Source organism: Mirounga angustirostris, unplaced genomic scaffold (genome assembly GCF_029215605.1).
Source record: "Mirounga angustirostris isolate CCGP_5_RB_7025 unplaced genomic scaffold, mMirAng1.0.hap1 SCAF_14, whole genome shotgun sequence".
Classification (NCBI taxonomy): domain Eukaryota; kingdom Metazoa; phylum Chordata; class Mammalia; order Carnivora; family Phocidae; genus Mirounga; species Mirounga angustirostris.
The window spans coordinates 13,679,218-13,696,048 of NW_026991722.1; the positions used below are offsets into that span (position 1 = coordinate 13,679,218).

General features: G+C 41.5%; 1 protein-coding gene across 6 annotated transcripts in view; it reads right to left on the reverse strand.

The window, feature by feature from the left end:
• Positions 1 to 16,831, reverse strand: part of ZCCHC2 (zinc finger CCHC-type containing 2) — a 60,216-nt gene that overhangs the window by 26,513 nt on the left and 16,872 nt on the right. For all 6 annotated transcript variants that reach the window (XR_010407479.1, XR_010407478.1, XM_064578773.1 and 3 more), the window contains exons 3-5: positions 15,974 to 16,050; positions 13,630 to 13,701; positions 8,687 to 8,799 (exon numbers count right to left, since the gene is read on the reverse strand). Coding sequence is in view for 4 of the 6 variants with exons in the window: in XM_064578773.1 (XP_064434843.1) it covers positions 8,687 to 8,799; positions 13,630 to 13,701; positions 15,974 to 16,050 (262 nt within the window). In the remaining 2 variants the exon portion in view is untranslated. The remainder of the gene's footprint in view (positions 1 to 8,686; positions 8,800 to 13,629; positions 13,702 to 15,973; positions 16,051 to 16,831) is intronic.

Genomic DNA, 16,831 nt, shown 5'->3' on the forward strand with positions numbered 1-16,831 from the left:
TGTGGTAATGCAGAACCACAAGATGGCAACCATACCTATCTACTTACAAATCAAACTGGCCATAAACTAACATATTAAATAAGAAAAACAAGATTACACTTCGACATGACAGAAACTACCCAACCCCAAACGTACATTTCAGTGCCATATTTCTCTTTTCCTAATTTACAGTGATCTGGAACTGTATTCATGTAAGGCGTCCTGTACCAACCCCATCTCTCCGGCTCCTATAAACTCATTTTCTATTTCTCCCTTACAATAACTGCCCCTTCCTCTAAAATCGCTCCCTTTCTTAAGTGACATGAATGATAATCATACTAATCTAAAATTCACAAACTGAGAATGAGGTGTTCTCACATCCTATTAATGGTGTTGAGACCACAAACCAGCCACACAAATCAAAGATTTTTTTAAGGGAAATATTGGGGGGGGGAACGTATTTTAAAAATATAATTTTTTCGGGGTGCCTGGGTGGCTCAGTCGTTAAGCATCTGCCTTCGCCTCAGGTCATGATCCCAGGGTCCTGGAATCCAGCCCCGCATTGGGCTCCCTGCTCGGCGGGAAGCCTGCTTCTCCCTCTGCCACTCCCCCTGCTTGTGTTCCCTCTCTCTCTGTCTCTCTCTCTGTCAAACAAATAAAATCTTTAAAAAAAAAAAAATATATATATATATATATATAAAATATATATATATCATATATATCATTTTTTGAAGAGTAAACTCTTTCCAAGCAGGATACAAAACCCTGAAACTGTCAGAGAAAAAGACTGATACATCGGACTACATAAAAATTTAAACTGCCCACATGGTCAAGAAATAACGACAAACAGGGTTCCCTTCTTTAATCTAACAAATAACTCTTATAAATCAGTAAGACCAATAAAAAGTGGGAAGAACTGAAAAAGCCATTCACAGGAAAGTGCAAATACAGACTAACTACAGACTCAAATACAGACGAAAATAAGATACAGTCTTCCTCTCTGAGCCTGGCAAAGATGAGAGATGGAGAGTATCTTATGTCTGCTGAGGTGCACAGATCTGAATACAGGACTTCCAGCGTTAAAAGGGTTGTTACTTCCTTAGAATCCTTAGAAGTAGCTTGGAATCATCACATATTTAAAAATGCCTAACTTATGACCAAACAATTTCAATTCTAGAAATTTCTCTCACAGATAAACATACCCAAATGTGTTAAGAAACATATGTGGAAATAAATAAAATTAAAAAAAAAAAAAAGAAAAAGAAAAAAAAAAAGAAACATATGTGGACATTCACTGTAATACTGTTTGTTTCAAAATATTTAAGAATCAAAATGGCCATAAAGTGCACTCATTAATTATGATACAACTAAAAATAGATTATGTAGCAAATAAAAAGGCAGCAATCTTTTTACATGTACCGATGTGTGACCATGTCCAATATATTTAATGAAAAGAGTTAAGTGGCAAAAAAGTGTGTATAGGATCATTCAATTTGCACAGTAAATATATACAAATACATAAATACAAGGGTATGTACATGCACAGAAAATTTCCATAAAATTTTTTAATGAAGGCTATTCTAGTGACTAAATTTGGAGAAAGGGCAATTTGGGACTTTTGGCATCACACCTTCCTCTACATTCTTCACAAGTAACTTGAATAACACCTTTATAGTAAAAAAGATCTTAAAACACACACACACACACACACACACACACACACTTCCATGATCATTACGGAGGAGAACCCTAAAAGCTGTTAATAAGGAAGAGTCAGACACATACTTCTTAATTGTCATCCTAGCCAGGAGCCCAATTTCTAAAAGTGGCTCCTTATGGAAATATTTTTTTCCCTCTAAAAAATCTCACACTTAAAAGTTGCAAATACAGTAAAAAATACTTTAAACAGCTGATCTCTGACACCCCAACACCTGGCAAGACATCAGTATCTCCTACAGAGACATTCTCTTACAATCAATAACAGGACATTAATACTCTATGATAAATTAAGACTTAATCCTCAGACCCCATCTAAACTTTTCCAACTGACCCCAAAGTGTCCTTTTTACCACAAAGACCCAGTTCAGATCCTATGCTGCATCCAGCTGCCAGGACAGCTCCTCAGCCCTCCTGTGGCTCTCATGGTTTTAAGAGGAATGTAGTTTGTGGAATGGTCACAATTTCGGTTTGTCTGAGGTGTCCTCATGATCAGATTCCCAGCAGGAGTCTCACAGGACCGAGGCTTTGTTGTTTTGCTATAGCCTGCTATGTGGTGATTCTGACTGACCCCCTCGTCACCCATCAAGTTCAGCTCCGGGGTGAGAGGTGGTACCTGTTAAGCTTCGCTATTCTAAAGTGACCCTTCCTCCCTTTATGAATAATAAGCATTATTTTGTGGGAAAGGACTGTGATACTGTAAAATATCCTCAAACGCTCAATCTGCTCATTCATTATCTATTTCAACATGGACTTGTGGTTTCCTCCTTTATTCAGCGTTACTGTTTTCTTTATTTTGATGTTCGATTTGCTCCAGATTTGACCACTAGGAGCCCCTTCAAGCCGGCTTCTGTGGCCTGGTGACCAAGCCACTCCATTCTTTGAGCACTGCCGAGCTTTCCGGCACCATCGGAAAGCTGCGCCAGCCCTACAATCAGTTTTTCCTCCGAGGAGCCCTAGTTCTGTTCAGGGGAGAATGGTGTTACAAGTCAAGCTCTGAACACCAGGCATCCCCGCTGAGGGTGACTGGGGCCGCTTCCAGAACCTTTCAAAGAACAGAGTCAGGGAACGTGTGTGTGCACACACAACCGTATTTATTTCTGTAAATGTACCAAAAATCATGGGTTCGCATCCATACCTTCAATTCCAATCAGACACTCCAGGGCTCACTGGGGCGGTCCTTCCTTTCTGTATTGTAAGTGCCTTCTCCAATAGAGAGACACCTGGTCCTCACGATTCTTAACATACTTATATTAGGTCAACCCCTGTAGTCATCTATTCCCACTCTTGCCCCTTCTACCTCCTGTGCAGGTGCCCTCCTGAAACCAGCTGAGCGCCAGTGCCCTGCCGGCCACCTCTCATGTGTGTGCGCTCTCAAACACTGTGCCAGGCCCCTCAGCACCAGCCCCGTGACCGGGGACTCCTCACTCCACTTGGGCCCCTTTCCCAGTCCATTAGGGCATGTCCTCCAAAACTGCCGCCACCGCCTGCCATGCTCTGTTCCACTGAGTGGCTTGAGGACTTATGGGTTCGGGAGGGGCAGGGGAAAAGAGGACAGGAACTGACGAGGACTCTAAAAATGACAGTCCTATGAAGAACTCAGGTACTGGTATTACTAAGACTTGAACCATAGTTTAGCACATCTCCTAGGAGCACATATGCATCAGGTTTTATTTTCTTTTAAAGATTTTATTTATTTATTTGACAGAGAGAGAGAGAGAGCGAGCACAAGCACGGGGAGCAGCAGGTAGAGGGAGAGGGAGAAGCAGGCTCCCCACTGAGCAGGGAGCCCGATGCAGGACTCGATCCCAGGACCCTGGGATCATGACCTGAGCTGAAGGCCGCCGCTTAACCGACTGAGCCACCCAGGCGCCCCTGCATCAAGTTTTAAAATACCTAAGCTGAATAATAAATATCTGAGAACACACATTAAAACAGAGGAGTATTTTAGAAACAGTACCAGGAAGAAAAATATCAGGTCTAATAGCTACTAATAAACTATAAAGTTCTAATAATGAAGAAGTGATCCTGGAACAAGAATGAGATTGTTGAGAGGAAAAATCCAGGAACATGTTATATACCTAAGAATGTAGTAAATCAGTCACATAGGAAAGAATCAATTCATTGTTTGGAAAGAAAAACAAATTTAGATCCTGGCCTCACTTGGTAAAACAAAATAAATCCAAAACAATTAAAGGAACAATAAAAATAACAGAAACTATCGTGTACGCAAAAAGTAAATTGATCGTGTTTCAAAAGAGGGATAGCTTCAAGCTCTTTTAAATAAGTGAAGAATATATATGGCCCAAACTCAGAAGTTACCAAGTGAACAGCCAGTCTCATTCCTACTCCCAGAGGCCCTCTTCTTCCCTGGACATAAGCCTCTTTACTACTGTGGTTTTCAGAAAGATTCTTTACACATAAAGAAGATGTGGTATACACCAAGGAATATTACTCAGCCATTAAAAAAAAAATGAAATCTTGCCATTTGGGACAACATAGATGGACCTATAGGGTATTACATTAAGTGAAATAAGCCAGAAAGAGAAAGACAAATACCGTATGATTTCACTTATATGTGGAATCTGAAAAACAAACGAACAAACCAACAGAAACACGTTCAAATACCGAAAACCGGTGGTTGCCAAGGGAAGGGGGTAGCGGGATGGGTGAAATAGGTGAAGGCAATTAAGAGGTACAAACTTCCAGTTATAAAATAAATAAGTCATGGAATGAAAAGCACAGCACAGGGACTATAGTCAATAATACTGTAATAACTTTGTGTAGTGACAGATGGTGACTACACATGTTGTCGTGAGCGTTATCGTATGCTACATAATTGTCAGATCGCTATGTTACATACCTGAAACTAACACAATATTGTATGACAGCTATACTTCAATTAAAACTAAATTTAGGGGTGCCTGGGTGGCTCACTCAGTTAAGTATCCAATTTGATTTTGGCTCAGGTCATGATCTCGGGCCTGCTTAAGATTCTCTCCCTCTCCCTCTGCCCCTCCCCACCCAAAAGAAATAGACCTTTAAAAAACACTAAATTAAAAAAAATTTTAAATTTAAAATTAGAAAAATACAGTGGCCTCCTAAACAAAATAAAACTCAAGTTTTTAATTTGTATTTCTGATTATGAGCAGCTTTGCATATGTTAAAATGACACCTGAAATTCAGTTTCTCTGTGCTATTTGTTCATATATGCTCCCATTTTTCTCCCTACTTTGGACTATTCATTTTTATTACTTACTGACTTTTAGGAGGTTTTTTTGAACGAGAAAGAAATTATTACAAGTATTTTTTCTTGAATTTGAGGTTTGTCTTCTCTTTGTTTATATTTTCTTCTTTACATCAGGCAGAAATTTGATTTCTGAGTATTTGAATTTCCACTTTTAATGGTTTCTAGATATTGTGTGATACTCTGAAAAATCTTTCATACACATACTATAAATTTCATGTTTTCTTTCTTACATTTAAATCTCTGAGCCAGCTAGAGTTAATTTTGATGTAAGGAATGACATACGGTTCTAGCCTAACTTTTCCCCCATATGGCTACAGAGATGTACCTAACATTTAACAAACAATCTGGGAATGACTTTGTATTCATGAAGAGATAAACCGAAACACAGAAACAAAGACATATAGACCTAACATAGCATTTTAATCTTCATCTAAAAAATCATCACTGAGAAATATTGTATTACTAAAGGTAAGTTGTTAAAAATCTAAAAACACTAAAACCCACAAGGATACACTGGTAAAGGACAGATGATCTTACAAAATATACAAATGGCTAAACTTACAGAAAGATACTGAATTTCATGAACAAAGGAAATGAGCATTAAGCCAGTGAGATAATTATTCTCCTATCAAATAAGGATATAGTTTTTTAAATGACACTCAAAGCTAGCCAATAAACAAGTAAATTCAAACACTAATAGTATATACTATTTACATAACTTTTCCATAAGAAAAATAATAATATATGTATTATCGGGGATACAAAAAGAGGATCATAAATCAGTAAATCAATTTCAAAGAATCTCTCCTCAGTAGTAACTCATAAATCTGGAAAATTTTTTAGGTACAAAAATGGTCAAAGCTGTATTTTTTAGGGGGTGGGGGGAAGCCCAGAAAATTGTCTTTCTTCCCCAAAACAAAGAGTCAAAGGATTACACAGCCAGATGGGATATATTCTGTAGTCATTCAAAATGATCTTGAAGAATTAAATATAAAATGCCTATAATTTGAGAAGGAAAATAGAATATAAAACTGCCTATCTAATATTACAGGCAAAACAAAAAACTGAAAGGAAGAATTAAAATGTCAAAAGTAGTTCTTTGAGTAACTGTCATCTTTTCATTACTCTTCCGTATTTTCCAAATGTTCTATATTGAACATCTGTCAGATTTATCAAGAAAGCCCCAAACTACCTAAATAAATTGAGCAACTCTTACATGGAGCACTTTGTATACAAACATACTGAATAAGATTTTATTACATTTTATCCCTCTAATTGGAGCAGTATGCAATAGACCCTTGAGTCCACTACCGGTCAGCCACACGACCTCAGGCAAGGTAAAGACCTTGGCTGGAATCGGAGGCCTGCAGCCAGCATCACCGGGCTGGGAACAAAGCACGCCCTGAAGCCAGCGCTGACAGGGTGAGAGCACACACTGACTTCCTCCAGGAGATGGCCTCGAGACGCACACTCTGCCGCTCACCACACCCCAGAGGCTGCTGGCTGGCATCCTCACTATGTCCTCCAGTGCCGACCACCAGGTTCATGCTCCAGACACCCTTCCACCCCCCAGGATCACAGCTAGAAGCTCCCTCCTGAGCCACTCCAGAGGCAGCGGTCTCAGTGCTCACCCACCTCTAAGGCCTGCTACTCAATGTGTGCTCCATGGACCATGAGCATCTCCTACAGCCTACTGAATCGCAGGACTGTGTCCACTCCGGTGCCATGGAGTAAGAACCTGCACCTTAACAAGATCCCCAAGGATGCATAAGCCCACTGACTTCTGAGTAGCACAGGGGACCCAGGAATTCAACCAACTCTCCCTCACCATCATCACCCAACCTCACCAGTCTCATCCCTGGAATACTCGGTGACCACTGTCTCTAAGAGGCCCCAATATTTGCCAGGCTCTGCAATGAACAGATCTGCACCCCCTTACTTGGACTAAAACCCTGCAAGCCTGTTTGGGTGGAGGGCTGCAAGGGTGGGAGCACTCCCGTGAAGCTGCCTTCCAGGCACTCTGCCCTCTGGTTTTAGTCACACACCTGCCACCGGGTCACGCTTCCACATTCGTACTCAGTTTGGCCCCTGCCTCACTGTCTGCTCCACTCCTGGTCTTCAGGGGACTTCAAACTCCACACGGGTGACCAGCCAACACTGGGATCTTTGCTTGGCTGCCTTTTCCCCAGTGATTTCCTCCATCTCTGCTCTATCCTGGATCTTGTCACTCAATGAACACACCCTCCTTCCCAGATTTCTGCTTCTCTCTATCGAGGAGCAAACATTCACCCCATCTTCCCAGCCCCGCCCCATCCTGAGAACGCTGGCTCCCCACCGGCCGAGGGGGGGGGTCCACGATGCCAACTGACACCCTTCTCTGCCTGCTCTCTGCCTCAGCAAGGCTACTCCACAAATGGGGCCGGCTCAGGTTGGAAGGGCAGACAGGAAGTCCCACTCAAGCCCGGGTACTCTAGGGCATCTATGTTCCAACACTGCTCTTCCTGAGTTTACTTATTAATAACTGCACATTTCCAGTAAAACAGCACTTGTCTCCTTGGCCATTACCACCTTAATTTCTCTCTCCTAAAGGAAAGCCCTCATAGAGGGGTGAGTGGAACAATTAAACAATTACCGAAACCATACCCCAAACTTCTGACAATCACAACGAATGGCTCCACCTCCGAACTCCCTAATCCAGATATTTCACACTCTGATCTGCTTCATGACTTGCTTACTCCCATGACGCCTAATTCTTCAACTGCGGCTCACGCTCCCGTCTGACTCACCTAGCCTCACTCTGGGAATCTGTCCGTTTTTAAACACTGCACGCTCTTCCCTAAATTCCTTTGCCCCAGTGTTCTTTCGTCACATCCAAGGAAGTCCTTATCCAAAAATCTGCTTTCCTAACACTTGAACCTGAAATGCTGGAAAGATTTTTTTAAAAAATCCACACAGCAGGACAGACCATTATCACTATCATTTACTGATATTCAATCTCAAATGGACTCCACACCCTGGCCAGGATGTACTCCACATCCCCACACAACCACTGTAAGTCCCTTCTGCTCTCAAACATTTGGTCCCCCACGCTCAGTGTAGCCACTGTTAAGCAAACTCTTACTTTAGGAAAAAATATGAGCCATTAGGCAAGAGATTCCTCAACTTCCCATCATGAAAGGAGTCTATTTACCCACATCCACACCCACCCTGCCCACACAGGGCCCCTGGGCCACCCTTACTCCACTTGCCCATATCTTCATCTCTTCCTCACGCCACGGGCAGCACGCTCTGGGAACTGACCCACCATGCCCAAGCAGTCACCACCGTAACTTCACCACCTACAGAAGAGCAGGTCTTCAGCAGCATTCATTTCCTTTTACTTTCCAACCTATTAGCCTAATCTTCTTACTTGACAACTTAAAACAGAAAACATCTCTAAAGTTGAGCTCTTGAACAAGGAACTCTTTCAATAAATATTTTATGGAGAAAACAGGAGGTTCACTGAATGTTGGCATAGTTTAGAAGCAATTATTTATGATATCAGAGGGCCAAAGAGTCCAATGATCAAAGTAATTAGTTTGAGGTTTCCTAGTGTGAGCCTAGACCCAAATAACGTATGGATAAAAAAAAAGTACTCCGCAGAAAAATCTCTCTGTGATCTCCCTTGAACTCCACTCTAAGTCTTCCGCTGCCCATGATCTTGTCTGTGACCCCGCTGTGACAGTGTCATTGAATTGTTACCTTAGGATGGGCTCTAGGTCAGGATGTCGCCGTTCTTCCCTTTTCAATGAACCCTGATTCAGGGCTCTTAAGATGGTCTTGTCAAAAGTCTCTGAAGACACTTCCTTTGGGAGCTAGAAAAGGAAAACAGCAAGGCCAATGTTAAGTTTTTCACTTACTGCTAAGGAGGTTACAAACCAGAGGCATAAAAGGAAGATAAATGTCTCTTGCTCAGTCATCGTCCCAAAGCAGTTCCTTCTCTAAATCTTCATGACACAGGCCCCGTATGGAAGCAGCATCGATTTTTCTACTAGGACAGTCTTCTGCCTTCTGGGCACACCTCAGGACTCTGTGATGGTGCAGAACGACCCAGTGGCATCCAGCACGCTTCTGGGACACGCCTGCACACCACTCCCGTTCTACTTGCCACATGCCACGTGCCACATGAAAGTCACATCCACACTGAAGCTAAATGGAATAACGTTTTGCATAGCGTAGCTATGATTATTTTAATCCTCAAGTAGTATTCTGAGAAGTGTTATCCCTCCCTTTAGAGTCATCACCTTTGTGCCTCGTTTCACAGCTGAATCTCAGGCAATGTCAGACTACCAGTGCGACGCACCAAATAAAGAACTGGGTGTGAAAGACAGGGTGAAAACTCTCATCTTGCTCACATAAAAAGCACTAATTGGAGGGTGAATAACCTTTCCCTCCACATGATGGTGGTGCCCTCAGAGCGATGTACCAGAAACCACCAAAAAAAAAAAAAAAAAATCACTTGGCCAAGAAAGGTTTTCTTGAAAAACAAAATTTTAAGTCGTTTTGTTTATTAACTAAGCTTACTTTTTTTTTTTTTTAAGATTTTATTTATTTATTTGAGAGAGAGAATGAGAGACAGAGAGCACGAGAGGGGAGAGGGTCAGAGGGAGAAGCAGACCCCCCGCCGAGCAGGGAGCCCGATGCGGGACTCGATCCCGGGACTCCAGGATCATGACCTGAGCCGAAGGCAGTCGCTTAACTGTAACTAAGCTTACTTTTTAAAATTCCTAATAAATCAGGGGTGCCTGGGTGGCTCAGTCATTAAGTGTCTGCCTTCGGCTCAGGTCATGATCCCAAGGTCCTGGGATCGAGCCCCACATCGGGCTCCCTGCTCAGCAAGAAACCTGCTTGCTCTGCCACTCCCCCTGCTGTGTTCCCTCTCTCACTGTGTCTCACTCTGTCAAATAAATAAAATCTTAAAAAAAAAAAATTCCTAATAAATCAATCATTTATAAAATTAACTTCCCAGGTCTTTCAAGCATTCGAAGTTTTAAATTTGACTTCTGATAACTAGTCTTTGCAATGAACTCCTGAATTACTGGCACTTTCACTAAAATTAAGAGTAGAACCATTAACACAGTATCTAAGGAGCTGCAGGAATAGAACAATCTACACAAACTGTCCGTTTACATACCGATCTCTAACCGGAGAATCCAAAGCAAGTATGCTTTTAGCAAATACGCATTTTGAGTCAACGATTCAGAAACGGAAAATTTAACAAAGACAGCATAAAGTATTACTAATTTCAGGCAGTGAGACTATGGAATCAAGATGGTTTGTCAGAATGAAGTTCTTCCTGGTTCTTTTATAACCTGGTAAGGCTGAAGGCCCTGCTCGCACTCCACGCGCCCGCTGTGAAGAGCATGTCCTCTGATCACTAACAGGAAGAAACAGCTCCTGAATCTACACATTTCCCAAACAAAGAAATGACTATTTCAATATTTATTATTTTAATACAGATTAAGGACACTAGGCATATTTCATATTACCCATTTTACACAAGGTATTTCCTGAACATCTGTACACAGCCAAAGAAAACCAGCTTCAATGGAGAAGTCTGTTTCCACTATGGAATCACTGATGGCTCTTCTAAGCACCGGAAGGCATGAGCACGTACATTGTCACCCAGTCAGTGACTGTTCACGTGACTGGGCAGAGTGCGGATGTGCAGTCATCAGTATTTGCAAAATGCTTTATTTTCAAGTGGTTTTTATCTTCAATTTCCAAGGACTATTTCCAGCCCTAGAGGAAGGCACATTTGCTAAAAATACAGCTTTAAATCATGTCTCTTCTATTCTAGTCACTTCTGAATTTCCTCACCTCTTGGTCTTCGTTCCAGGACCCAGCCCCCCACCTCCGGGCCCCAGCTCAGCCCTGCACCAGCCCAGAGCGCTGGGAGGCATTTCTCCTCGCTAGTACAAGCTTCTCTTTAAAAACTTTGAGGCCTGGGGCGCCTGGGTGGCTCAGTCAGTTAAACGTCTGCCTTCAGTTCAGGTCATGATCCAGGGGTCCTGGGATGGAGCCCCGCATGGGGCTCCCTGCTCAGCAGGGAGTCTGCTTCTCCTTCTCCTCCCTGCTCATGCTCTCTCTCGCTATCTGTCACTATCTCTGTCTCTCTCTCTCTCAAATAAAATCTTAAAAAGAAAAAATTAAAACATTGAGGCCTAGGGGAGAACCATCATTACAATTTAGTTTTTCTAACTCTCCTCAGTCATCCCTCATTCCTTCAATCAACAAATATTCAAAGCCCAACCCTGTCCAAGCTACTGCGTTAGGCGCTGGGGATACAGCAGTGAGAGAAGAAACAAAAACCCTGCCTCCGTGGAGCTTCCAGTCTCGCGGTGAGAAACAGGTGTCAGATGCAGCTTCTAAGCAGCATTAGCAGGGGAAGGGGGCCTGGATGCGAGGACGGAAGCTGCCATTCACACGGGGAAAAAAGGATTTGAAAGCACTGACCTCAAACTCACTCTTCCACATTACAGCAAACAGTGAAAGTGCAGTTAAACAGCATCTACAAAAGTTAAAGGCTGGTAGTATGTACAGGCTGTCAAAAGGACACTGTTGCTCTTAACTTTTGTAGATGATTTTAGAAGGGAGGTAAAAAGGAGAAAAGATATATGGTAAACTTGAAAGGATGTTTTAGAATAGGCAAGTACTTTCTGGAAGCATACAATGTTGCCAATTATTTCATATAACTTGATAAGGCATCTGTCCCACTTTAGAAAAATTCTGTATTCAAAAGTTGACTAACTAGGGGGATCATTAACTACCAGGATTCTGAAGAGTGACTTAATTATAGGGGGCGGTATTTTTTTAAAGCACTTAAGCTTTCAGAAAAATTGTACGATTGCAAAAAAAAAAAAGAAAGAAAGAAATCTGTCAAGACGAAAGACCAACTGAAGCTTAGGGAAACCCGACAGGAGAGACCGCCTGGTGCCAGGCCCGAGGCTGGAGGTCAGCCATGTGCTCTCCTGTTGGAAGTCTCCCGGCAGCACCCCTACCCTAATGCATCAGGGAACTGGCCTTGCCACGTAGCAGCACCAGACCCCACCGTACTGACGCCATACCGCAAGATATTTCAGCCTCAGCTCTATCTCCCTGCAACCTACCCTCCAGCACTAGAACTCCATTGCGGAAAGGGTAAGGCAAGAAAAAGAAACGAAGCATGTTGCTCTCTGACCTGTAGGACAGCGGTTCATGACTACTTGCCCTTAAACTTTGATGAATTTATTCTCCTCAGACAGAGAAGTCAGCTATAAATAGAAGAGATTTTAAAAGTGCAGGGCTGGCGGTGGTGCGGGACAGCCCTTCCTAGTTTCTTCAACAGGCAGACTGTTAGCCAGGCGCTAGTTTCTCCGGGGAGCTAACGGCCCTCTTCTCTGGAGGACAGTGCTCATGCATCCAGTCCTTCCACCACTCTCTCCTTCCTCACCATGCTGTCGACTGCGGACAGGTCATATGCGTAGGACCTTTGGCAACTGGAAATTAACGACCCCCCCATCTCTGCATGCAGTTAGGTCACCATCTTGAAGTGGCAGAAGGAGCTCTCCAGCCTTAACCAGGAGGGCCCAGTTTAAAATAAGCTGCAGGATGGGCACCTGGGTGGCTCAGTTGGTTAAAATAAGCTGCAGGAAAATATTCAAGTTGTCCCTGGGTATTAGTTATCCCTATTAGCGGACTAACACTGTGATAACACATCACACTATGTCCTCCTTAGAGCCAGCACCTGCCATGCTGCTCAAAGCTCTGCAAGCTGGCGACAAAGAGTGTCTTTTAGCTTTCAGAATGGAGACCCACATGATCTGAAAGAATAAATTTATGGTGACAAGCACACAACTTAGAAACTAGCACAGTCCTGAAAATTTCTGATGTCATAGGTTCAATAACTACATCCATCTTCATCCAAAAGTTAGTAATGGAGTGGGAATGTTTCCTGCTTCTGGACTTTCTATCTCCTTATTAGCAATACATTTTAAAATATATTGGCTTATTGAGAAATAGTAAGGTACTGGTTAACCATTTAAACCCATTTCCTTCTTTTAATATTTAGCTCTACCCATACACGCTTCAATAAAATAGAATTAGTGTTAAAGAAACAGGCAAGAGTTTGACCAAATTGATCTAAGATACCTTTTACCTCTGCAAGTCTGTGTAAGATGTTCCCATTATCCCTCATTCTCAATACTCTGGAGAGTCTATCACTGGGGGGAGGGAAGGGGGAAGCCGGAACTCGAAGAAGGAACCAATCGACATGGATTTAAGGAAGTCCACAGAGGGAGCTGAAGAGCTGTTAGGTCTCAGAACACAACAAGGCTAACGAGCCTCCTCTCATCGTGCAGACGCACCCTTTCACAGGAAGTACCCTTGCAAACAGCCACCATTAATATATACCTCGGCAAGGAACTAGGAATAAGGTTCCATTTTTTTTTTTTCATGTGGAAAACCCTTCATTTCCTTGTATTGGTCACATAAGAAAAGTTCGGTTTAGAATAACATGACATTTTCTACAGATAATGTTCATGGAGAATTCTAAGTCAACCTCTACATATGTGGTTACATCTTCCTGGTGTCTGTTTTGATATTGAGGTTTCTGGATTCTATATATTACGTAAAAATCATTTTAACAACAAAATCTATACTTTTACCTTCAGTAGAAATTCCTGTAGTTCTTGGTGGGTTTTTGTTACTGTTGTGACTGAAAGATCAGACCAGTTTACCTAATTTAAAAAAAACACACATATTGTATGGTTATTTCTTAGGCGGAAACCGGCTGAAAAAAAGCCATGTGTAAAACAAAGGGCCTTACTTAAATTTTATTAAGATTAACAATTAGAAATATAAAGTTAACCTGGCATTGTCGTAATTTCTTCAAAATCGTTAAAGTTAACGGTACATTGACATAGTCTACTCAAAAAACTTTTTAATAATTCCTTTCAAATTGCATGGTTTTGTTAGAAAGTTGTCTTTTACAATAAGACTACATTTTTGTAATTTTTCAGAAAGGAAAAGTTGTAGGACTCTAAAATGACACTTTTCACGGTATAGATCTATATACCAAGAAAGATAAAAATTCTATCTCCTGGAACTTATTAAATATAAATTCTTCAGAGAAATAACTAGAGTTTACTGCCCCTCTTTGATAGTACTACATTGTATTTTTATGGGATTTATGGCTTATGAAGAGATTTCATCTTTATCTCAATTCTTTAAAATTCTATTATGGTAGATGGGGCAGGTATGATGACCTCCATTTTCAGATGGAGAAACTAAAACTCTAAGAGTAACTTACTTAGATCTGACCCTAAGTAAGCAAAAGAGCCAGACTGAAATCTGTTGTGCCACTTTACCTCTTGGACGCTTTTAATTCAGTGGACTTGATGGCGGCCAGCTAATAATCTCTACTTTACAATTATTTGAGCCAAGTAAAACTTGCACTAGGCAAATACCTAAGTCTTATCAGCTAGTCATACCGTTATTAATCAGATAGTTCAAAATAGGTATGAAATTGTATCTACCAATCCTCAAAGCAAATATCCTTATTAACTGGCACATCTTTTAAATGATTTTTAATTATTCGAATGTTCGCTGAGCAGCTAACTTGGGTCAGACACTGTTCTCAGTGAAAGGGACACAGGAGTGGACAAGACAGCCAAAGTCTCTGCTGGCTGAGGTTCAGGGTCTGGTGCATGAGAGAGATGACCACAAATGAATAGTTAAGAGTTCCCCTCAGGGATCCGGGCTCCAGAGAAAATGAACAGGGCGTGGTGCAGGAGCAGGATAGCACATCAGAAGGGTGCCGAGAAAGACCTCACAGGAGGGAGCATCTGAGCCAGCCTAGGAGTTGAAGGGATGTGAGCTGTGCCATGGCCTGGGGAAGATTGTTCCAGAGCTGGGGATGACAAAGGCTTGGAGGAAGGAACAAGCTAAGAGCTCCAGCAACAAAAGGAGAACTCGTGTAACTGCATGAAGAGAGCACAGTGGCTTGTGCCATGGGTTACCAAAATGTTCAGTGAAATATGTGGAGATAAGGACTTAAAATTTGCAAACTGAGGCTACTTCCCCCACAGAGCAGAAGCCAAAGTTCTGAAATTCATTCAACAAATGTACTAAGCAAGTTGGATATGGTGGGATGACAGAGGATGAAGAGTCCTGCTCTCCATGAGCTAATAACCTACTGGAGAGGAAAAACATGTCACCTAAATAGAAGACTCTGTGAAACTGGTGATGGGAGGATACCATGAATGAATGGAAACACATTCTGCTGGAGGATCAGTAATGACTTCATGAGAAAGGCAGAGCTGAAGTTTGGCAAGCAATACCTTTGGGGAAGAACTGAAGTGAGGGAGCACAGACACGTGGCGTCGGTCCGTTTGGCTTCAAGGCGCTCAGTCCAACCTTAGGAGAAAGGGCTAGACAGTGAAGCCCAAGCAGGGAGGAGTAAGGAAGACATGGACAAGGAATCCGCATGACAGTCAACAGGCAAAAAGGAGACATGGGGAATGACAAAGCTGGACTCTACGGTTAGTTAGCTGTCTGAGGACAGAGTGACAGGAAAGCAATCAGAGAGAGGAAGACAAAGGAACAAAGGCCAATAGCCTTTGTGGACAAAGAAGAGGAGGAGAAAGATATCAGGGAAACCATGCCAGGAAAAGACAATGCCCGTGATCTTGATTTAAAAAAATACTAGTGAAAATGTTTACTTTTACTTTAAAAGATACATCTTACACCTCAAATCGAAGGCTCTTACTTTTTTTTTTTTATAAAATCATCAGAGTAACTTTAATGTGATACAGTTAAAACCTTGGCAAACCATGCAGCACATACTGAAAACAGGACAGTCCCTTAATTAGGACAAACGTATGTCTACGTACAGCTTTTTCTTAAATTAGCAAACCTGCTGTAAGTTTTTTCCAAAGATCAATTTTCATTTTTCCCAAAAAGTCATTTACCACGGTACATGAGACATCTGTTGGGGGCAGAGGGGCTTACTTTGAAGGTGTACTCCCAGTATTTGTCAGCCCTTTTTCTCTGGACTCCTTTCAACATTATCTTCTCAATGTGCACGGCTGAAAGAAAGAAAACACGCAGACTTGTTCTACAGAGACTAAATGCAGGTTTCAGTGACCCAATCTGACAAATACAAAACGATTAAGCTATTTAGCTTCATCTTTACTACTGGCCTTAAATCATGAAATAAAACCAAAAAGTGTAGAAGCATAGCAATGTGCCGTTCATCCGTGAATTTTTTTCTGTATCCATTCAGCATGCCAAGTACTCAGTAGTTCCAAACATCCTGTTAAGCACCAATAAATAAATAAAATACACCTACAGTAAAGATTATTTTTCTAGAGGATCATCTTCAAAACCATTATTCCAATTACCACATACAGCACTTTATTCAAGTTTTTATGCATAGTAGGTATAAACTAGAAAATATCTAAGTTTTTGTTTAAACTGAAAAAAAAACTTTCAAAAGTATATAAAACTGATAAAAATTTCTTTCCAATTGGGAATTTATAAATTGTTGTTCTCAACACGACCCTTAATATCATATAATGGTATTACAAACTTAACGTTATGAATGAACTTCACTATGAAGGTTCACTATGACAAAAATTTTCACAAATCTATTACACAGATAAAACAGTGGTCATAAGTTACATGAGTAATTCTGAACTGACCCAGGTAAGATGTCAGCTTGTTAATGAAGTAAACAAATGCACAAACTCCTGAACTACTCATTTAACACATCCTTCAATAAAAATATCATCTTTCAGGAAGTAAATATCTTTACAAATTGAGAAGAGCCAGTCTACTAACCATAATATAGGGACTTGAGGGAAAAAA